Here is a 23,539-nt window from a genome sequence, read left to right as displayed (position 1 = left end):
TCCTCCCTGGAACAGCTGGGTTGTGCCTACCAGCTGAGGCCAGGATACAGGGGTGCCAGTCATCCATGTGACCTCCTTAAAGAGCCCTTTTAAACCAGGACTTTGCCTGGATTAGTCACCAGCCACACTTCACTTTAAGTTGGTGTGGATACGTGCCAGATAGAGCAAGGACAGAGACAGTGGCCAGGGGAGGTGCAGGCTGACTCAAGACGCCATGCAGACAGCCCCAGCACACAGATTCAGAGACCTAGGGGATACCTCCAGAGAGGAACCTGGTGGTACTACTGGCCGAGTGAGGGCAGATGCAGACAGTCTCTGATGATATTAGGGCCAAGAACAGCAGATAGGCCCAGAAGGAACAGGCCAGGTGGAGCCAGTGGGGCTGCAGTGGGGTGGGCAGGTGCCTCTAGCGTAGGCTGCTCAGCCTCTCGCTCTTCCCCGGGTAGTCACAGGGGAGTCTGCCAGCCTGACAGCGCCCCCAGTCTGGCAGACAGCTTGGCCTCTCCCTGCTCCAGGTGTTTCCTGGGCGAGAAGGAGCCGTACCTGAATGCAAGGGTGAGGGCAAGGCTATGTGGTATGGAGCCCACCCCACCTTCACACAGACCCTGTGCCTCTGCATGTTCCCCCATGGTCCTCACTGCGATTCTGGTCCCCAAGATTCATGTCTTCCTCAGAGCAGGCCACCCTGCCGACCAAGTGGCTCAGAGCCCAGGCCCCTCTCAGGCACTGGAGTGCACTGGGAGACTTGAGGCAGTGAACAGCCTCCGCCCTCACAGGACTCCTGTGCCTGGTGCACGCCCCCGGGCTGCCTTCTGTTTTACACCACTCAGCACTGTTGGCAGTAGAGCCCTTTTGTCTTGGTCCCTGCTGGGGTTGGTGGGTCCTCTGTGGGTCAGTTGTAGGGCACCCCTGAGAGCAGGGTAGCACAGTTTCAATGCATCAGGGATACAGGTCATGGCTGGGGGCTTCAACTGAGGCTGGGGGTCTGCTGACGGCCCCTACAGGTAGCCCTACCTGCCCCCACCCCACCCAAGCTCCCAGGCGAGACACAGACACCACACTTCCGCTTTCATTGGTGCAAGGTGCTGCCCCGGGACATTGCTCCCACTGCAGCCCGGACTTCTACAAAGGGGCAGGATTTACTGTCCACCTGCTTGGGATGGGCCAGCTGCAGGGTTGTGCCTCAGGGTTGAGGCCTCAGGCCTCAGATGAGGTTTCTCCTTGGCGATGGGGGAGCTCAGTATTGGGATAATAAGACCCTTTGTAATGTGCCCTTCCCTCTCGTGGTGGCCTTGGCTAGCCGCCCACCCACCTGCTTGGCCTGTCTGGTGCATTCCCACTGTCCTGTACCCCTTGGCCTTCTTGAGGTCTGTCTTTGCAGGTCAGAGTGGTGCTCAGCGGCTCAGGGCCCTGGAGCTGGTGGCCACCGGCCTGGCCCTCTGCAGGCCATGGTTGTAGCCTGTGCTGTTAGTGCAGTTGGGGTCTGGCCAAGGACTCATGTCTTCTTTACAAATGTTTTTCCTTTTTGCCCTTGCCTGTGTCTGATCCTGACTCCCTGTGGGACCCTGAGCAAGTAACATCCTCTCTTTAGTCTCAGTATCTTCATCTGTGAAATGGGGACAAGCGTAGCACCTGATTCTTGAGGTGGTTGTAAGGACTGTTTGAAGTGGGCACTGTGCCCAGAGCACCACGTGGCGGTTGCAGGAGACAGATGCCATGGCCCTCATTGTTGGGGTAGTCACTGCTGCCGCCAAAGCCATCCAGCAGCCTGGGAGCCTCCAGGGTGGGCCTCAGGCCTCAGATGAGGTTTCTCCTTGGCGATGGGGGAGCTCAGTATTGGGATAATAAGACCTTATCCAAAGGTGGTCCTACTCAGCAGAAGGCCCAGAATGCAAATGGCTTCCTATGCACTCTGGGCTATGGAGCCCCATGTGTGATGTGTGAATAGAGGAGGTACTTGGGCCCATGACATTGGAGTAGGGGTCAAGGCATTTGGTAGCCCATGCAGTGAGGGCGGAGCCTGGACCACTGGCCATTCCTGGTGCTGGAGGGCTCCGGGGACCATGTTCTGGCTCTGCTCCCAGTGGAGGGAGGGGCTTTCCGTGGTCAAGAGAGAGGAGGGCACTGGTGGTGGCCACGGGAGGGGGCATTTCCAGCTTCAGACCTGACTTCTGGCCTCCTGGTCACTGAGCCAGGAGGCAGCTGCGGGGCTGCGGCTGACCACCTCGGGGACTGGCAGAGGCTCTGCCTTTGCTCCTGAGAGGGCCAGGTGCTCCCTTGGCTGCTGTCTGCTCTGCCCCAGCACCTGCCTCCGGGGTTCCCTGGCAAACAGCCTTTTCACCTGGCTGGTGGCCTGCCTCCTGGAGGTAGCCATGGGGAAGTGCCTCTGTAGAAGGGGCTGTGTGTCCCGCCCTTCCTGTAGCAGCTGTACTGGTGCTAGAGCAGGGGCCAGCTCCCAGGGAGGCTGCAGGGCCTCCCTGGCTCCTGTCTCTCCATCGGTCATGCCCCTTTGTAATGTGCCCTTCCCTCCCGCGGTGGCCTTGGCCAGCCGCCCACCCACCTGCTTGGCCTGTCTGGTGCATTCCCACTGTCCTGTACCCCTCGGCCTTCTTGAGCCCCCAGGGGTCCTCTTGACAGGTTGGTGCTGTCACCTTGCGGGTCCTGTGGGACACCGTGGGGGGCGGGGCTGAATTCTGTTCCCTTGGGCGTTCCCCAGCTGATCCGCGTCCCCTGAGGGGTGTGGGGGCTCCCGCGGCCACGCCTCCCACCTCCCTGCGCCATTGCTCCATTGCTGTGTGTCCATTGTGGCCCCCCTGGAGAGCGGCGGGCGGGCGGAGGCGTGGGGCCACGCTCACCGCCGGTCTCCCCGCAGCAGGCAGCAGAACTCGGCCAAGGCGCGCTCGGTGTGGGAGCAGCGGGCCAGCCAGCTACGGCTGCAGAACCTGCGGGCCAGCTGCGAGGCGCTGTACAGCGAGATGGACCCCGAGGAGCGGCTGCGCTTCGCCACGACGCGCCACCTGCGGCCCGACATGAAGACGCACCTGGACCGGCCGCTGGTGGTGGAGCTGGGCCGCGACGGCGCACGGGGTCCCACGGGAGGCAAGGCCCGGCCGGAGGCTGCGGAGGCCCCCGAGGGCGTCGACCCTCCGCGCAGGCACCACCGGCACCGCGACAAGGACAAGACCCCCGCGGCGGGGGATCAGGACCGAGTAGAGGCCCCGAAGGCGGAGAGTGGGGAGCCTGTTGCCCGGGAGGAGCGGCCGCGGCCGCACCGCAGCCACAGCAAGGAGGCTGCGGGGCCCCCGGAGGGACGGAGCGAGCGCAGCCGAGGCCCGGGCCCCGAGGGCGGCCGGCGGCACCACCGGCGCGGCTCCCCGGAAGAGGCGCCCGAGCGGGAGCCCCGACGCCACCGCGCGCATCGGCACCAGGATCCGAGCAAGGAGTGCGCCGGCGCCAAGAGCGAGCGGCGCGCACGGCACCGTGGCGGCCCCCGAGCTGGGCCCCGGGAGGTGGAGAGCGGGGAGGAGCCGGCGCGGCGGCACAGGGCCCGGCACAAGGCGCAGCCTGCGCACGAGGCTATGGAGAAGGAGGCCATAGAGAAGGAGGCCACGGAGAAGGAGGCCGAGATAGTGGAAGCCGACAAGGAGAAGGAGCTCCGGAACCACCAGCCCAGGTGAGTCCGCGGCTGGGCGGGTTCGGTGAGGGAGGGGTTGACCCGGGCGTTGCGAGCCCCAGTGCTGGCTGCGGGAATGGGATCCACGGCGGAGGCTGCACCACCGACCACGCTGCCCTGTCCAGGGCAGTCCCGGCTGGGATCTCCGCATGCCGTTCACGAGAGGGTGGTGACAATCCTGCATTGGAGGGTCGACGTGTAAAAGACTTCAATGTGTGGTGCGTGAATACCAGTGTTATTTAAGAAGGGAGAGCTTAAGTGGGAATTGTTGCGATTGGTTTGGAAAGAACAAAGTGGCCCTGGGAGAAGAGAAAGTTGGGGATTGCTGTGGAGGAAGGAAGGAGAGAGGCAGGACGGCCCGAGGGAAGCCTGAGCAGGCCAGTGGGCTGGGCGCAGAGTGGGGTGTGGGGGCCAGGCTGTGTGACCATGACAGGAAGAACCCCAGCTGGCCCAGCTTGCTCCCTGGGGCAGGACTAACCGACTCTGTGAGGGCCTGGGGTAGCTGGTCCAGTGGCCAAGACCAGCAGTTGCCAGATACCCACTGGCCACAAACCAACCAGAATACTTGCCACTGGAGACCCCAGCCCGGGGTCAACCCAGCTGCCGCCCTGTCTGTGTGTGTCAATGGGTCCGCCCCACCCTGCCTTTCAGACTAAAGACACAGAGGTGTAGAGGTTAATTTTAAAAACATACAGAATGCCAGAGTAGCAGAGCAGGTGGTCATAGATTTAGTTGGTCTGCATGGAGGTTTAAGGGTTTTGGTTGATAGGATTTTGCTGATGTGCATTATTATTTTATTATTATTGGAGACAGGGCTGCACTGTCACCCAGGGTAGAGTGCAGTGGCGCAATCATGGCTCACTGCAGCCTCAACTTCCCGGGCTGAAGCGGTCCTCCCACCTCAGCCTTCCCAGCCTGAATAGCTGGGACTACAGGCACGTGTCACCATGCCCAGCTAATTTTTTAATTTTTGTAGAGATGGGGTTTCGCTATATGCCCCAGGCTGGTCTTGAACTCCTGGGCTCAAGCGATCCTCCTGCCTCGGCCTCGGCCTCCCGGTGCCGGGATCACAGGTGTGAGCCACCGCGCCCAGGCCTGATGTTCATTCTTGATTGCAGGGAGCCACACTGTGACCTGGAGACCAGTGGGACGGTGACTGTGGGCCCTGTGCACACGCTACCCAGCACCTGTCTCCAGAAGGTGGAGGAACAGCCAGAGGATGCAGACAATCAGCGGAATGTCACTCGCATGGGCAGTCAGCCCCCAGACGCGAGCACTGTTGTACACATCCCAGTGATGCTGACAGGCCCTCCTGGGGAAGCCACGGTCGTTCCCAGTGAGTATCTCCCTGTGCCAGTAGGGCAGGGCCCATCTTGTGCAGGTCCAGCAACCCCCATTCCCTCCTGTTCCACAGCAGCCACTGGGGACCCAGCCTGCCTCTGTGAATTGTTCTCCTGGCTGGAGAGGGAGTCCTTTGCTGTCAACATCTGTCCCTTGATGTCCTGTTGATTTCTAAGTGCCCCAGAGATAACTGAGGTTGAGCTCCATTCTCCTTCCTTCCCAGAATATTTGCACATTGCCAACTAAGTGCCAAGTGCTACGTTAGAGTGCTGAGAGCACAGCAGGAGGGAGACAGTCTTGTCAGGAAGACAGACCACAACTCTTGATGGTTGCACAAAAGCTGCTGAGGACTCTGTGCACGGCCTTGACTGGGGCTGAGAGCGAGGGGCTGCAGAGGAGGAGGCTCTCCACCATGTCTGCCCATGTGGTCACGGGCCGATGCCATCCATGCTCTGAGGCTGCTCCTAGGCCTTTATTTGAGCTGCTTTCTTTCCTCCCCTTGCTTGCTCACATGCTTGGGACATCCCTAGTGAGCAGCCTTCCCATGCCTGCCTGTGTGCAGTCCCTGAGGGCACAGGGGACCAAGATGTCATTCCTGTCTTCAAGCCTGTCTAATAGGGAGAGATTACAAATACAGGTCCTTTACATGGTGGGGAAGGTGCACGGGCATTTCATGGGCGTCAAGGAGGAGCCCTCCTTTCTTAAGTACAGAGAGAAAAGGGGTAGAAGAGAGGCCATAGAAACAGGACTCACATGAATGCCAGCAGAAGCATTTAGGTCATAAGCAGACCAGACAGACTCAATCAGGTGCCACCACATGCATGCCCATGTTTGCAGATGCATCCCCACACAGAGATGTGTGCGTGCCCGTGTTTGCAGACGCATCCCCCACACACAGTGGTGTGCATGCCCATGTTTGCAGATGGATCTCCACACACAGACGTGTGTATGACATTCTCTCTTGCTCAGGTGCTCTCACCTGGGGCCTGTGGACTGGCTCTCAATTCCAGGTATAACCATGGAAGACACAGCCTCTAACTGCTCAGCCTCCCCTTTTCTTTTGCTTCCTTGGAGGAAAGTTGCCCTTGATTCCTTTACTTGTTCACTTCCCATGGGCACAAGTGAGTCTGCCTGCCCAGCTCCCTCACCTGATTGTCTGTGGATCAACTTGAGGATGAGCCTAGGGTCCCTACCTGACTTTTATCGGCAGGAATCCAGATGTGACTCCTCCCCAGGCTCCATATGCTCTTCTCCACACCCCTGCTGGCAACCACTGATCTTTTCACTGTCCCTATAGTTTCGCTTTTTCTAGACTGTCATAGGGTTGGAATCATAGAGTATACAGCCTTTTCCGATTGGCTTCTTTCCATTAGCAATATGCACTTAAGTTTCCTATTTTTTTTGTGGCTTGACAACTCATTTGTTTTTAGCATTGGATTAATATTCTGTCTTTTGGGTGTACCACAGTTTATTTATTCACCTATTGAAGGATATCTTGTTGCTTCCAGTTTTTGGCAATTATGAATAAAACTGCTATAAACATTCATGTTCAGGTTTTTGTGTGGTCATAAGTTTTCAACTCATTTGGGTAAATACTTAACAGCATGATTATTGGATTATATGGTAAGACTATGTTTATCTTTATAAGAAACTGACAAACTATCTTCCAAAGGGACTGTACCATTTTGCATTCCCACCAGCAATGAATGAGAGTTCCTGTTGCTCCATATCCTTGCCAATATCCAGTGTTGTCAGTACTTTGGATTTGAGCTATTATAATTAAGCGTGTAATGATATCTTGTTTATTTTGCAATTTCCTAATGACATATGATGTTGAGCATCTTTTAAAATGCTTATTTGCCATGTGTATAATTTTCCTTGATGAGGTTCCTATTCAAATCTTTTACCCACTTTTTATGCTGGTTGTTTGTTTTATAATTGTTGAGTTTTAGGAGTTCTTTGTATATTTTGGATACAAGTCTTTCATCAGATATGTGTTTTGCAAGCATTTTCTCCCAGTCTGTAGCTTGGTTTTTCATTCTCTTAGTGTCTGTTGTTTTTGATTGTTAAAAATAAGTGATTGTCTGGTCCCTGTTATTACTTCTACTAGAAATAGAAATCTAGGCTATTAGTTTTTATATGTTGATTATGTGTCCTGCTACTTTTCTGAATCCTCAAATTGTTTATTAGTTTCACTGTGATTCCCCCTTTTTTCCCCAGATACATTATTAAAACTTCTGAAAATACACTTCTAACTCTTTCTTTCTAAGTCTTATACCGCTCATTATTATTTTTTTGTCTGATTTCAGTGTCAGATAACAATGGAATGACTGGACATCACCTTATTTCTACCTACACTAAATAAAATTTTGGTTTGGGGCCTGAGGGGTGTGCGCGCATGTGTGTGTGTGTGTGTGTGTGTATGTGTGTCTGTGTGTCTGTAAAATTATGTTATACAGTATCCATTAGTTCCTACTTCAGTAAGTGTTTTAATCTGGAATAGGTGTTGAATTTTGTTGAAGACCTTTTCATCATCCATAGAGATCATTTATTTTTTCCCCTTAGATACGGGGATTTATAGTAATGAAGTTTTTGATATGAAATATCTTTGCAATCTTAGAATAAACCCAAATGGTTATTATATTTATTTTGTAATATGCCATTGGATTCTGTTTAACATTTTTTGTAGGGTTTTTGGATTGATATTTTTAAGCGAGATGTGTTCTGTAGCTTTCTTTTGTCACATTTGAGGATCATAAGGTTTAAATATCAATGACATAGAGTTATCTATTGCTTAACTTCACAGCTCCATTCCTGAAAATCAAATGTTCTAAAAGAGGGTCTCATTTTCACACCCACCCCACTTTTTTTTTTTTTTTTTTTTTTTTGAGACTGAGTCTTGCTCTGTCGCCCAGGCTGGAGTGCAATGGCACAATCTCGGCTCCACCTCCTGTCAGCCTCCCGAGTAGCTGGGATTACAGGTGCCTGCCACCACACCTGGCTGATTTTTGTATTTTAGTAGAGATAGGGTTTCGCCTTGTTGGCCAGGCTGATCTCAAACTCCTGACCTCAAGTGATCCACCTGCCTTGGCCTCCCGAAGTGCTGGGATTACAGGCGTGAGCCACCGTGCCTGGCCCCATTATTTTAAATGGCAAAACATTATAATGTGTTATGTGTCAACTAAAAATTCATAACCAATTTTGTAAAATATAATTAAAGCACAGTTAAACAATGAAAACTAATAATCATAATAGAACATAAATACTTTGCATATTGTTTCCTGATTACCAGTTAAAATAGCTATTAATAAGCAATTGCTTTAGATACCTCCTTTATTGAAACTTGTTGTGCTTTTCAAAAACATCCATATGTGATTCCTGTAACTTACTGTGAACAAAAGTTCTCTGAAAAGAAATTTGGAGGAAACAGGCTTTATGCTAGTGAACAATTTGCAAACTAGGGAGATGCAGCCTTCCTTATAAAATGAAGGCAAAGATTTGACATTTCCTGTTAATCAAGTCCCTTTATGCAAATGAAGGATTCAGACTTGTTTGGTCTGATTGGTTGACACAGCTGAGTTCTGATTGGTCAATATAGCTGAGCTCTGATTGGCTGAGGCAAGTGAACTCTGATTGGCTGGGTCAGGTGAGCGCTAAAAGTTCCCAGAGTTAAAAAGGTGTGAGTGTTCTGGGACCTCTATTCAGTATATGACAGCTTCTCTTGGACTTATAGCCACTTGGGATCCACCTTGAAGGAATAGCTCTTTCAGGTTTCTTCACACAACCAACTGAATTTGGAATCCTGCCTGAGAGTTGTTCCCCACATTATTTTGTTAAAAACATTATATTGACTTTTGGGCATGTAAACTTCTTTAAAACATAAATATCAGCCAGAAAAGCCAGCAACACTGTAATGAAATATATCTATGTTTTTCAGAAGCATGGACATTATAAAACTTGGCAGTGCTCTATTGGGAAATACTATCCAAGGATATATTCTGTGGGATATACCTGTTATTGGTTCATAAAAATAATTAGAATGTCTTAGGGTAGCTCAAGTAGTATAGCAATTATGTGGTCTTTAAATATTTGATAGAATTATCTTGTGAAATTGTTGATGTCTGGTCTCTTTTTGTAGGTTAGTTCCTTTGTAATACCTCTTTTTCTGTATGGATGTTGGTCTGTTTAAACATTGTTGCCTCCCGAGATGAGTTTGGTACATTATATTTTCCCTAGAAATTATCCATTTGATCTAGGTTTTCCAACTTATTTACATAGCCTTAAGGGTGGCTTAAAGTTTTAAAAATTTCCCTCTGTTTCAGTGTTTTTCCTCGTCATTTTTTGTCCTGTGTTTTTTGTTTTTCTCTTTTTTTCTTTTTTTTTTTGAGATGGGGTCTCGCTCTGTCGCCCAGGCTGGAGTGCAGTGGTGTCATCTCGGGTCACTGCAATCACCACCTCCTGGGTTCAAAGCGATTCTCGTGCCTCAGCCTCCCGAGTAGCTGGGATTACAGGCACGCACCACCACACACAGCTAATTTTTTTGTATTTTTAGTAGAGACGGGGTTTCACCATGTTGGCTAGGCTGATTATGAACTCCTGACCTCAAGTGATCTGCGTTTCTCAGCCTCCCGAAATGTTGGGATTACAGGCATGAGCCACCGCGCCCAGCCCATTTTCATCAAATTTTAAAAGAAACTATGTAATTTTGGCTTATGTTTGTGCTAGGTGTGTGTTTTTAGAATCTGTGGGATTTTCCACAGAGAGTGTAAGATATCTGCAAATGAACAGTTTTAGTTTTTTCCTTTCTGACATACATGCCTTTTATTTCCCTGTCTTCCCTTATTGCACTGTCTGTGACTTCCAGTACTGTTTTGAATAGCTGTGGCAAGAACTGACATCTTTCCTGGAGGGAGCATTCTGTCTTTCATCATTTAGTGTGATATTAGCTGTAAGGTTTTTGGGTTTGTTTGTTTTTTGTTTTGTTTTGTTTTTTGGTAGATGTTCTTTATCAAGTTGAGAAAGTTCTCCTTTATTGCTTTTTTTTTTTAAAGAATATTTGTCGTGAGTGGATTAATATTGTCAAATGATTTTCTGCATCAATTGATATTATGTGTGTGTTTTTTCTGTTAATATGGTAGTTTATATTGATTTATTTTCAAATATTAAACTGGCCTTTGTCATTATGAATAACCCTACTGGTGTATAATTCTTTCTCTATGTTGCTGCATTCTATTTGCTAATATTTTATTAAGGAGTTTTGCCTCCATATTCATGAGGGATGTTGCTCTGTAGTTTTCTTTGTTGTGCTGTCTCTGTCTGATTTTGGTATCCGAGTGATATCGGATTAATAAAATGTTTTGAATTGAATGGATTGTCCGTCTTCTGTTTTCTAGAGGAGATTATGTTGAACTGATATTAATTCTCCTTTAAATGTTTGGGAAATTTTGCAAAGGAAGCATTTCTTTTTTGGATTTTTAAAATTACAAATATAATTTCCTTAATAGATACAGTGTTATCTATTTCATGTTAGATGAGTTGTAGTAGTTTGTGCTTTCTGAGGAATTAGTCCCTTTTTTTTTCTTTTTTTTTTTGAGACGGAGTCTCGCTCTGTCGCCCAGGCTGGAGTGCAGTGGCCGGATCTCAGCTCACTGCAAGCTCCGCCTCCCGGGTTTACGCCATTCTCCTGCCTCAGCCTCCCGAGTAGCTGGGACTATAGGCGCCCACCACCTCGCCCGGCTAGTTTTTTGTATTTTTTAGTAGACACGGAGTTTCACCGGGTTAGCCAGGATGATCTCGATCTCCTGACCTCGTGATCCACCCGCCTGTGCCTCCCGAAGTGCTGGGATTACAGGCGTGAGCCACCGCGCCCGGCCGGAATTATTCCCTTTTATTTAAGTGTGTACAGTTGTTTGTGATGTTTCCTTATTATCCCTTTGATGTCTGCATAATCTGTAGTGGTAACTCCTGTCTCATTTCTTATATTGGTAATTTGCTGTCTTCTCCCTTTTTTCTTTGTAAGTCTTACTAGGAGTTTGTATAATCTTATTGATATTTTCAAAGAAACAAATTATTGTTACATTGATTTTCTCTGTTTTTCTGCTTTCAATTTCATTTGATTTCTACTGTTTATTATTTCCTTCTTTCTGTTTTCTTTGGGCTTCTTTTGCTCTTCTTTTCTAGTTTCTGGGGGTAGGAGCTTAGATTGTTGATTTGAGTCTTTCCTTCTTTTCTGCTGTAAACATTCAGCTCTGTAAGTTTCTCTCTTGGCAGCTGCATTCCACGGGTTTTCATACTGTATATTTTTTCAGTCCCGTTTAAAAAATTTCCTTTGAGAAGACTCATGGGCTATTTAGAAGTGTGTTGTTTAGTTTCCAAACATTAGGAGATTTGCCTGTTTTTCTGTTATTGACTTCTAGTTTGATTACATTATCGTCAGTGAACATGTTCTGTATTATTTCAGTTCTTTTAAGTTTGTTAAGGTTTGTTTTATGGCCCAGGATGTAGCATATCTTGATGTATGTTCTGTGAACCTTTGAAGGGAACATGCATTCTGTGTTGTTGGTGTACATTTCCATAAGCATCATTTAGATCCTGTTGGTTGACGATGTTATTGAGTATCTTCATCTACATTCTGATTATCTGTCTAGATATGTCAGTTGTTGAGAAAAGGGTATTCAGTCTCCGAGTATAAATGTGGATTTATCTTTGCTTCTTTCAGTACTGTAAGTTTTTGCTTCATGTGTTTGCAGTTCTGTTTTTGGGCACATACGTATTTAGGATTTCTATGTCTTTTTGATGGACTGGCCCTTTAATTGTTGTGTAATGTCCTCTATACCTGGTAATCTTCTTTCCTCTGCAATCTACTTTATCTTATGTAGATACGTTCAGTCCTGCTTTCTTTTGATTAATATGTGCATGGTATATATTTTTTCACCCTTTCACTTTCAACCTAGCTATATAGTTATATTTGAAGTAAATTTCTTGTAGATAGCATTCATGTTTTCAATCCACTCTGTCAATTCTGTCTTTTACTTTGCATATTTAGACTGTTTACACTTAGCATAATTACTGATATATGAGGGCTTAAGTCTGTTATTTTATTTCTTATTTTCTGTTTTTTTCTTTCTGTCTTTCATTTCTTTGGTTTCCTTTTTCTCCTTTCCTATGGGTTACTTGAATGTACTGTAGAGTTCCTTTTAATTTATCTGTAGTATTTTTGAGTGTATCTCTTTTATAGGTTTTTTAAGACCTCGTATAGCTTTTTTTAGTGGTTGCCCTGTGTATTACATTATATATACATAACTTACTCCAGTTTCTTCATGTAGTCATTTTACCAGTTCATATGAAATATAGAAGCTTTACCTCTCTTTATATCTCTTTTTCCTCCTCCATTTATTATATAATTGTCTTAAATAGCTCTTCTGTGTACTTCTAGAAACACATCAGAGTATGTTATAATTTTTGCTTCAACTGTCAAACGTAATTTAGAAAAGAGGAGAAGAAAAGTGTGTTGTATTTACCTGTATTTTTACTCCTGTTATTCTTTCTTCCTTCCCGATATTCCAGTATTTCTTCTTGCATAATTTACTTTCTATTTAGAGGAACTTCCTTAGACATTCTTTTGTGATAGGTCTGTGGGTGACAAATTCTCTTAGTTTTCCTTCATCTGAGAATGTCTTGATTTTCCCTTCATTCCTGAAGGGTATTTTCAGTGGGTATAGAATTCTGGGTTGACAGTTCTTTTTTTTTCAGCACTTGAAAAAACGTGTGCCTCTTCCTTCTGAGCTCCATGGTTTCTGATGAGAAATCTACTGTCATTCGAATTGTTTTCTTCCTATAGGTAAGACGTTGTTTATCTCTCGCTGCTTTCAAGATTTTTTTCCTTGTCTTTATATTTCAGAAGTTTGATGACAGTGTGCTTTGATGTGAGTTCCTTTAAGTTTATCTTGTTTGGGGTTTGCTCAATTTCTTGAATTTGTAGGTTTATATCTTGTGCCAAATTTGGAAATTTTTCATCCTTTATGTCTTTGAATACTTCTTTAGTTCTGCCTCTTTCTCTTTTCTTTCCAGGACTCTGATGACATGAATGTTAGATCTTTTGTTAAAGTCCCAAAGGCCCCTGAGCTCTATTCACTTTTTAAAGTCTACTTTCTCTCTGTTGCTCAGATTGGATCATTTCTATTATTCTATCTTCCAGTTCACTGACTCTTTCCTCTGTGCCTTCCATTCTGCTGTAGCCCATCTATTGATTTTCTAATTTCAGTCATTGTCGTTTTCATTTCTGAGGTTTCCATTTGGTTTGTTATATCTTCCGTTTCTTTCCTAAGACTTTATTTCTTTGCTGAGAATTTTATATTTTTCATTTGTTTTTAAGTGTGTTTTAAATTATCTGTTGAGCATTCTTATAATGGGTGTTTTTAAAATCTTTGTCAGATACTTCTAACATCTGTATCATCTTGGTGTCTGTTGATTGTGTTTTCTCATTCAAGTTGAGATTTTCCCGGTTCTTGGTGTGATGAGTGATTTTTGGTTGAAACCTAGACTCTTTGGTATTATGTTATGAGCCCTAAGTCTTATTTACATCTTCAGTTTTAGCTTGTCTACTGTGATGCCACGCCAGCAAGTAGTGGGGCATATTAGTCCATTCTCACACTGCTATGAAGAAATACCTGAGACCAGGTAATTTATAAAGGAAAGAGGTTTAATTGACTCATAGTTTCACATTGCTGAGGAGGCTTCAGGGAACTTAAAATCATGGTGGTAGGCAAAGGAGAAGCATGCACTTTCTTCACAGGGTGGCAGGACAGAGTGAGTGCAAGACACTTAATAAAACTGTCACATCTTGTGAAACTCACTATCATGAGAACAGCATAGGGGAAACCACCCCCATAATCCAATTACCTCCATCTGGTGCCTCCCTTGACACGTGGGGATTATAGGCATTACCATTTGAGGTGAGATTTGGATGGGGACACGCCAAACCATATTACAGGGGCTGTAGAGAGTTCCCCCATTATTGACAGGTGGGGACAGAAGTATAGATTCTTCACTTGAGTTCCATTGACACTCTAGGAGAGAAGGATTACTCATTACTGCTAGGCAAGGCTGGGAGTTTTAGCTCCCCACTAGGCCTCCATTCATACCAGCCTGACTGGGAGAGATAGGAGTATCTTGTTACTGTTCCCCATCTGGCTGGCGTTGACACAATGGAGATAGACCTTATCACCTCAAGATAGCAGTAGAAGTCCTGACTTTCCACTAGGGCTTGCTCCATTGAGTAGGAGGAAGAAGGTGCCTCATTCCTGCTGGGTGAGACGCGACGTCTAGGCCTCCTGTGTGATCTCTACTGGCATTGTGTGTATTGGGGGTCTTGTTACCACTGGGAAGGGATGAAAGTCCCTGCTCCCACTTGGCTGACTCTGAGATCACCCTAGCAGGGGCTTTGGGATGGTGGTGAGGGTGGAAGTCTAGGCTCCCCACTGGTATAAGTGGAGGTAAGGTCATAGTGTTTTGTTTTTTTGGTGTGTGTGTGTAGTTTGGCTGTTGTTTCGTGATTATTGTGTATAAGTTTTAGATCTCACTAGGCTGCCTCATTCCTAGTCCTTTCACGAGGGAGAGCTGGGTTTATTGAGCCTTTAAAAAATCTGTGCCTATTGGTATTTCTGGGTTGTTGGATTCACTGGTACCAAATCTAGGATATATATGAAGCATGAAAGAAAACTCAAATGAGAAACTCATTATTGTGCCATTCCTCAGGTCCCAAGGTCCCTAGCCAATGTTTTCCTTCTTCATTCTACCTTTTAGAATCTTACGTTTGCCTTATATGTGATGTCCAAGGATCTTATATATGGTAGTCTCCCCTTATCCATGGTTTCACTTTCCTAGCTTTCTGTTATCCGAGGTCCACTGTGATCTGAAAATATTTATTACATAACTACTCTTGCACTTTGGGGCCATTATTAAGGAAAATAAGGGTTACTTGAACATAATTACTGCAATACCATGACAGCCAACCTCAGAACCAAGATGGCTGTTAAGTGACTAATGCAGTCCAGGTGGGATGGAGTAGAACTGTGTGGGGTTTCATCATGATACTTAGAACAGGTAGCGACTTAAAACTTAGGAATTACCTCTTGAATTTTCCACCTACATCACAATGCCTATGTCATTCACCTTGCTTCATCTCATCATGTAGGCATTTCATTATCTTACATCATCTCAAGAAAAAGATGACCGCTGGCTGGGCACAGTGGTTCATGCCTGTAATCCCAGCACTTTGGGAGGCCAAGGCTGGTGGATCACTTGAGGTTAGGAGTTCAAGACCAACCTGGACAACATGGTGAAACCCCATCTCTACTAAAAGTACAAAAATTAGCTGGGCATGGTGATGGGTACCTGTAATCCTAGCGACTTGAAAGGCTGAGGCAAAAGAATCTCTTGAACCCGGGAGGTGGAGACTGCAGTGAGAAGTGAGCTGTGAGCTGTGATCGCGCCACTGCACTCCAGCCTGGGCAACAGTGAGACTCTGTCTCAAAAAAAAAAAGAAAGAAAGAAAGAAAAAAAGAAGATGACTGCCAATATCTGTAGGAACCAGTTTCGTATTATCTTTTAAGTTTCTGATGGATTTGTGGTTGTGGACCCTTTTTTTTTTTTTTTTTTTTGAGACGGAGTCTCGCTCTGTCGCCTGAGCTGGAGTGCAGTGGCGCGATCTCTGCTCACTGCAAGCTCCGCGTCCCACGTTCACGCCATTCTCCTGCCTCAGCCTCCCGACTAGCTGGGACTACAGGTGTCCGCCACCACACCCAGCTAATTTTTTATATTTTTAGTAGAGATGGGGTTTCACCATGTCAGCTGGGATGGTCTCGATCTCCTGACCTCGTGATCCACCTGCCTCGGCCTCCCAAAGTGCTGGGATTACAGATGTGAGCCACTGCGCCCGGCCCGTGGCCTCTTTTATATTTCTGGTAGCCTTCCCTCCCTCCATCCTTCCCTCCTTCCCTTGATAAACTCTTTTTTCCCTGAAGTTTTGTCCACTTAAATGGTTTATCAATGCCTCAGTCTTTGTCTTTGTTGATCTTCTCTACTGTATTTTTGTTTTCTGTTTCACTAATTTCTGTTCTTGTTTATTACTTCCTTTCTTCTACTTTGTGTTTGTGTACTGTAATATTCTTTCTCCAATGTATTAGTTGGATAGTCAGCTCATGACATTGAACTTTTCTACTTTGCTAATGTGTTTAAAACTGTAAGTTTCACTCTTAGAGTTATTTTAGTTATATATATATTTAATATATATATTCTAGTTATATATTGAAAGTTTACATTTTTTGTTTTAATTTTTTTTCCAAGAGTGATTAAGATTTCTTGTTTGATTCATGAGCTTTTTTTTAAATAAGTATGATTTTAAATTTCTAATTGACAGAGATTTCTCTATCTTGTTCTTTTTCCCTGTGTTTTGCAATTGATCCCGTTATTCTTTTTCATATTTCACCACTCCTTATATTTCAGATCATCCATTTGGATTTCTTTTTTTTTTTTTTTTTTGAGACAGAGTCTTGCTCTGTCGCCCGGGCTGGAGTGCAGTGGCCGGATCTCAGCTCACTGCAAGCTCCGCCTCCCGGGTTTACGCCATTCTCCTGCCTCAGCCTCCAGAGTAGCTGGGACTACAGGCGCCCGCCACCTCGCCTGGCTAGTTTTTTTGTATTTTTAGTAGAGACAGGGTTTCACCGTATTAGCCAGGATGGTCTCGATCTCCTGACGTCGTGATCTGCCCGTCTCGGCCTCCCAAAATGCTGGGATTACAGGCTTGAGCCACCGCGCCCGGCCTGGATTTCTTTTTTCTTTTTTTTCCTTCTGCTTGAAGAACAGCTTTCCAAATTTTTTTTTTTTTTTTTTTTTTTGGGACGGAGTCTCACTCTGTCGCCCAGGCTGGAGTGCAGTGGTGGCATGATCTCGGCTCACTACAACCTCTGCCTCCTGGGTTCAAGTGATTCTCCTGCCTCAGCCTTCCAAGTAGCCCACTGCCATGCCTGGCTAATTTTTTATATTTTTAGTAGAGGTGGGGTTTTGCCGTATTAGCCAGGATAGTCTCGATCTCCTGACCTCGTGATCTGCTCACCTCCCCCTAATTTATTTTAGTGAGGTTTGATGGTGGTAAATTCTCTTGGCTTGCCTGAACAGTCTTTTTTTTGCCATTGTTTGTGAGAAGTGGTTTTACATCGTAGAGAATTCTCATTTGTTATCTTTCTTTCAGCGTATTGAGACTGCTCCACTGTCTTCTGCCTTCTGTTGTTTCTGTTGAGAAGCCAGTCATTCGTCTAAATTGTTGTTCACATGTATGGCTCTGTCTTCTCTCTGGGGCTGCTTAAATAAAATCCTTTTTATTGTGGAGAATGGAAACATACGGGAAAGTGGAGAAAATGCAGTGAACTCCCGTGCTCCGTCTCCACCCTCAGCAGTCACCCACATTTCGCCAGTATTGTTTCACTTATGCTTCTTCTTGCTTTCTTGTGTATCATTTTAGGTATAATATGCCAGTAAGCGTCTCTGACAATTAAGGGTTTATCATAGCCATAGAGCATTGTCACACTTAGCAATGTTGATAATAATTCCCTGATATTATCTAACACCTCTTCCAAGTTCTAATTTTACTAGTTATTTCAAAAATAACTTTTTACAGTTGGTTTGAGTCAGGATTCAAACGAGGTTTACTCTTTGAGTTTGCTTAATCTGTCTAAGTCTCTTTTACTTTAAAACAGTTTTCCTCTCCTTATTCATGCCATTTATTTGTTGAGGAGAACATATGGTTTGTTCTGTAGAATTTCTCAGTTTGGTTGTTTGCGTCGTGGTGGTGTTTGGTACAGTTCTCTGTCCTCAGTGCATTCTGTTACCTGGTAATTAGATCCGGAACAGGGCTTCTAAGCCTTGGCACTGTTGAGGTGTATTGTGGACCGTGGCCTCTGCATTTTAGGATGCCTAGCAGCATCCCTGGCCTCCACCCTCTCAATGCCAGGAGCACCCCCTAGTTGTGACAACCAAAGGATGTCTAGAGACTGTTGTGAATCCAGGCCAGGTGCGGTGGCTCACATCTGTAATCCCGGCACTTTGGGAGGCCGAGGTGGGAGGATCACCTGAGGTCAGGCGTTCGAGACCATCCTGGCCAACATGATGAAACCCTGTCTCTACTAAAATACAAAAATTAGCCAGGCGTGGTAGCAAGCGCTTGTAATCCCAGCTACTCAGGAGACTGAGCCAGGAGAATCACTTGAACCCAAGAGGTGGAGGTTGCAGTGAGCTGAGATCGCGCCATGCACTCCAGCCTGAGTGACAGAGCAAGACTCCGTCTCAGAAAAAAAAAAAAAAAGGGAAAGACAGAAAGAATCCAGTTCCCTTCTTTTGGAAGGCTTCCAGGTGGTGGTGTACACTTCCTGCCTCATAGTATCAGGAGCTGTGTCATGTCTGGTGTCTCTCTGGGTGATACTAACATGGAACAGTGGGTTTAGCCTGATCTGCCATTGTAAAGTTCTCCACTGGTCTTTCCCCAAATGGTTCTAGTGACATAGATGATTGTTACCCAGATCTGTGATTTCAGTGAGGGTCACAAAATGGTGAATTTATAATTTCATGATTCTTTCTGTGTTTGTTATTTTGACTTTTTCTGTAAGAAAGATCTTACCTCATCAACTGCTTGGTTACCCTGAAATGCAGTTTGTATGTGTATTGAACAAGGTACTTGCTTCGTTCTGTCCCTTTATTTATAAGTTTTCAAAATAAGGAATCAATGACCTTTAACAAATAGGACCAGTGAGGGCTATAAGCAAATTATTATTGTAAATTTTTGAATTTGAATGTGTTTGATGTATTTCAGTTCTTTGCAGTCAGTATTACTTTTGGTGCTTAAATTGTCCTATCTTGGCCATTGTTCACCCTTTCAAGTTGATTTTCTGCCTTTCTCACAGGCCTGGAATAGAATGTGACAATTCTTTGGTTTTCGTTTATGACAGCATGTTCCAGGATCATTGTGCACACTTCCTGCCCCCGATCTGGAATTGCTTATTTCTTCAAGAAGCAGCACACGCTGGACACTGCTGTGATTTCTGTAGATTCCACCCTGTCACCCCCCATACTCTGGTGGCCTTTGCCTCCAGGGTCTTCCTCTTCAGCTCCTCTTCAGAGGCTTCCCTTGGACTACAGGAACCACGGGAAGTGCATGGGAGTTTGCATCCCCCAAGGTGGCACTTAGCCAATGAAGGGAAGGTGCAGGTGTAGGAGAGCCAGCTCTCTGGCTTCAGTCAGGACAACCTTCTGGTTCAGACGAGAGCCCAGAGTGTCTCTGTGGGAGCCTGAGCCACCTTTGCAGGACTTGGTCTGAAGCGCACCCTTGCTTGGCTTCTTCACTTCCCTGTCTTGCTTTTCTCTTCCCTTCCGGTTTCTCCTGGGAGCCCGTCCCACCTCACGGTGTGCTTCTGTAGAACCTGACTCCAGACTCCTTGGCTCCTTTGATAAGATATTTAGAGACAGTCATCTGTGGTCGTTGCTACTGGGTTCTTACTGCTTTCAGGCTTTTTGGTGGGCTTTTTAAAAAGAGAAAAGTGGCCGGATGCGGTGGCTTATGCCTGTCATCCCAACACTTTGGGAGGCCAATGTGGGCAGATCACCTGGTGTCAGGAGTTCGAGACCTGCCTGGCCAGCGTGGTGAAACCCGTCTCTACTGAGAAGAAAACAAAAGTGTGTAAAAATTAGCCGGATGTGGTGGGGCATGCCTTCAATCCCAGCTACTCAGGAGGCTGAGACAGGAGAATCCCTTGAACCCAAGAGGTGGAGGTTGCAGTGAGCCAAGATCGCGCCACTGCACTCCAGCCTGGGCGACAGAGCAAGACTCCATCTCAAAAAAAAAAAAAAAAAAAAAAGAGAGAGAGAGAGAAATATGTCATTAATTCCATGGCCTTTGTAATTCAAATAGAAGATTGTAGGATTTTAATCTCACTTTCGTATTTATCTCTCTTTTCTTCTATCCTGAAAATGTCTTTTTGTCTTTTTACCTTGCTTATTCTGTTTTTTTTAAATGGTATTGTTTAAAAGATTTTTCTTTCCTAATTATTTGCTTCTACTGCATAGAAATAATAAGCAGTTTCATCTGTTGGTTCTGTATTCAGCCACGGAATTGTCGAACTCTCATTACTCTAAGTAATTTTCCTGTAGATTATTTTGGTTTTTTTGGACACAGTTGTACTGTCTGTGACTATATCATTTTTGACCCATGAATTCTTCAGTCTTTTTTTCAGTTTCCAAATGTAAAATTTTAATATTAATTAATCTCTTTGTTTCTGGTTTCTATCTTAATTTCTAACTTGTGTACTGTGATTAGGAGAATGTGGTCTGTATGATAGTTTTCTTTGAAATTCATTTGCAGTTGCTCTGTGCCTGGGCTGTGTGGTCAGCTTTTTTCTTTGTTCTTATTCTGTATGTGCTTCAGAGGGATATGTTTTCTCTAATTTTGTGAGCTCTGAGCTCTTTATATTTGTATGCTAAATCAGGTTTGTTAGTTGTATTACTCAAATATTCTTTATATTCGTTAATATTTTGCTTGATTGACCTATCAGTAATTTTTTTTTTATTTTTATAGATTTAGGGGGGACAAATGCAGTTTTGTTACATTAGATCTGTTGCATAGTGATGACGTCTGGGCTTTTCGTGTAGCCATCACCTGGGCTCCAGCGATCCTCCCACCTCGGCCTCTGCAGTAGTTGGACCACAGGCGCACCACCATACCCAGCTAATTTTTTGTATTTCTTGTAGACATGGGGTTTCTCCATGTTGCCCAGGCTGGTCTTGAACTCCTGGGCTCAAGTTATCCACCCGCCTCGGCCTCCCAAAGTGCTGGGATTACAGTTATGAGCCACCACGCCCGGCCTGTATTTACTTATTTTATGTATCTCATCTAAGAATTCCTGTATCTGAAGTCTTTAGGGGTGTGAGTGTACGCATTGTTTCTGCTGTTTTTAGGGGTCTAAGTGAGTGTACTCATTGTTTCTCTTGTGTCTTTCAGTCATGGTGACCTTGTTCCATGGTGTGTTTGGTGCGATTTTTTGAGTTCATATATGACTGATCTTAATCTTCTGTATTAGGGTTTTGTTAGAGGTACAGAACTAATAGAATATATATCCTCTCTATATTTATATATATCCTATATATATGATATGTTTATCTATATATGAAGTCTTTAGGGGTGTGAGTGTAGCCTATATATCATATATATAGGATATATACTATATATATATGATATATATGGGAATTTATTAAGTATTAGCTTACATGATCACAAGGTCCCACGACAGGCTCTCTGCAAGCTGAGAAGCAAGGAGGGCCAGTCCGAGTCCCACATCTGAAGAGCTTAGAGTCTGATGTTTGAGGGCAGGAAGCGTCCAGCATGGGAGAAATATGTAGGCTGGGAGGTGAAGCCCGTCGTCTCCTTTTCACGTTTTTTTGCCTGCTTTACATTTGCTGGCAGCTGATCCGATTGTGCCCACTGGATCAAGGGTGGGTCTGCCTTCCGCAACCACTGACTCAAATATGAATCTCTTTTGACAACACCGTCACAGACACACCCCGCATCAGTACTTCGTATCCTTCAATCCAATCAAGTTGACACTCAGTATGAACCATCACATCCTCCTTTTCTCAACCAGGGTTTTGTGAGATAATTAAGCCTACAGAAAATGAATTAACTACGTTTTCAGTTTTCCCAAGGATGGAACATAGCTTGTATCTCTCCAGATGTATAGGAGAGAAATCCTTTCTCTTGGGATATCTTGGGAAATAACAGCTTAAATGATCTCCCGTTTCCCCCTAATCGGTGGGGATTCTGTAGGCCAGCTGAGGAAGGTTTTTGGCAGAGCGGATTTGCATTTGTTGTTTCCAGAAGCCTGGGGTGCTGCCAGTCTGGACTTACTTTAGCTCCCCTTTGGGGATGATTCTCATTCAGCTTCCCCACCTTGAAGTGAGCCCAAGGCTTGGCACTCCTACCCCTGCACTGGAAAGGGCAGTTCCTCAGTTCAGCCTCAAGGGGGACCTGTGCTGCCGTCGCCTGCTGTTAGGAGGAGTAAAGCACCTGGGCCGTGTCTGCCCGTGGCTGTTTTTGGTGAAGGCTCTCTTCCTTTCTGTATTCCCCTCCAAAGCTCGCTGTTTTGCTTCATTATCTCCTATTTCAGGGATTTAATTTTTTTAACTATTAAATTTTTTTTTTAATTTTTATTTATTTATTTATTTATTTTTTTGAGACGGAGTCTTGCTCTGTCACCCAGGCTGGAGTGCAGTGGCCGGATCTCAGCTCACTGCAAGCTCCGCCTCCCGGGTTCACGCCATTCTTCTGCCTCAGCCTCCCGAGTAGCTGGGACTACAGGCGCCCGCCACCACGCCCGGCTAGTTTTTTATATTTTTTGGTAGAGACGGGGTTTCACCGTGTTAGCCAGGATGGTCTTGATCTCCTGACCTCATGATCCGCCCGTCTCGGCCTCCCAAAGTGCTGGGATTACAGGCTTGAGCCACCGCACCCGGCCAAGTCTTTTTAAAAATAGCCTTTCCCCAACAATGACTTCAGTCTGTTGCAGTTTTCATTTTTTCCTTTCCATTCTTTCTTCTGCTTTGACTTAATTGACATTTTTTTCCCTATGATTGATCATATGACTTTCATATGATTTTCTATGTTGTAGTAAATCAATTTCATGAGAAATAGTTCCATCCAAGCTCTGGCATCTTCGTTATGTTTATTTTGAGCAACAAAAGTCTTCATTGAATCCAGACTGATTCTTTTTTCCCAGTTTACTTAAGTTAATTAATTATTCATTTATTTTAGAGACGGAATCTCATTCTGTCACCCAGACTAGAGTATAGTGGTGCCATTGTAGGTCACTGTAACCTCGAGCTCTTGACCTCAAGTGATCCTCCTGCTTCAGCCTCTGGAGTCGCTGGAACTGTATGTACGTGCCAACACACCCAGCTAATTTTTTAATTTTTAAATTTCTTTGTAGAGACAGAGTCTGTCACCATCTTGCCCAGGATGGTGTCATTGCTTGAGACTCCTGGGCTCAAGGGATCCCTTCCACCACAGCTGTGGCATGTTTAATATCCATAGTATGGTGCTTCTTGTAAATATTGCATATTTTATGTAGTTTATGGTTGTGCATTTTATAATTTTTGTTATTGTAAAAGAACTTACAACATAACCCCCATAAGCCCAGCACTTTGGGAGGCCAAGAAGGGCAGATCGCTTGAGGTCAGGAGTTTAAGACCAGCCTGGCCAACATACCGAAACCTTGTTTCTACTAAAAATACAAAAATTAGCTGGGTGTGGTGGCGAGCGCCTGTAATCCCAGCTACTCGGGATGCTGAGGCAGGAGAATCGCCTGAACCCGGGAGGCGGAGGTTGCAGGATGGTACCACTGTACTTCAGCCTGGGCAACAAGAGCGAAACTCTGTCTCCTATCTCAAATTAAAAAAAAAATAAAAAAACAAACTTACAACAAAAAC

General features: G+C 45.5%; 1 protein-coding gene across 14 annotated transcripts in view; it reads left to right on the top strand.

The window, feature by feature from the left end:
- Window positions 1-23,539, top strand: part of CACNA1B (calcium voltage-gated channel subunit alpha1 B) — a 252,505-nt gene that overhangs the window by 146,120 nt on the left and 82,846 nt on the right. For 7 of the 14 annotated variants that reach the window (XM_033238339.1, XM_033238335.1, XM_033238336.1 and 4 more), the window contains 2 exons: window positions 2,873-3,673; window positions 4,792-5,009. In XM_033238339.1, the coding sequence (XP_033094230.1) occupies window positions 2,873-3,673; window positions 4,792-5,009 (1,019 nt within the window). The remainder of the gene's footprint in view (window positions 1-2,872; window positions 3,674-4,791; window positions 5,010-23,539) is intronic. The other 7 variants (XM_033238326.1, XM_033238337.1, XM_033238327.1 and 4 more) reach the window with 1 other exon arrangement.

The sequence above is a fragment of the Trachypithecus francoisi genome, unplaced genomic scaffold, assembly GCF_009764315.1.
Source record: "Trachypithecus francoisi isolate TF-2019V2 unplaced genomic scaffold, Tfra_2.0 Lachesis_group16, whole genome shotgun sequence".
Classification (NCBI taxonomy): Eukaryota; Metazoa; Chordata; class Mammalia; order Primates; family Cercopithecidae; genus Trachypithecus; species Trachypithecus francoisi.
This window is presented reverse-complemented; position numbering and strand designations above follow the sequence as displayed.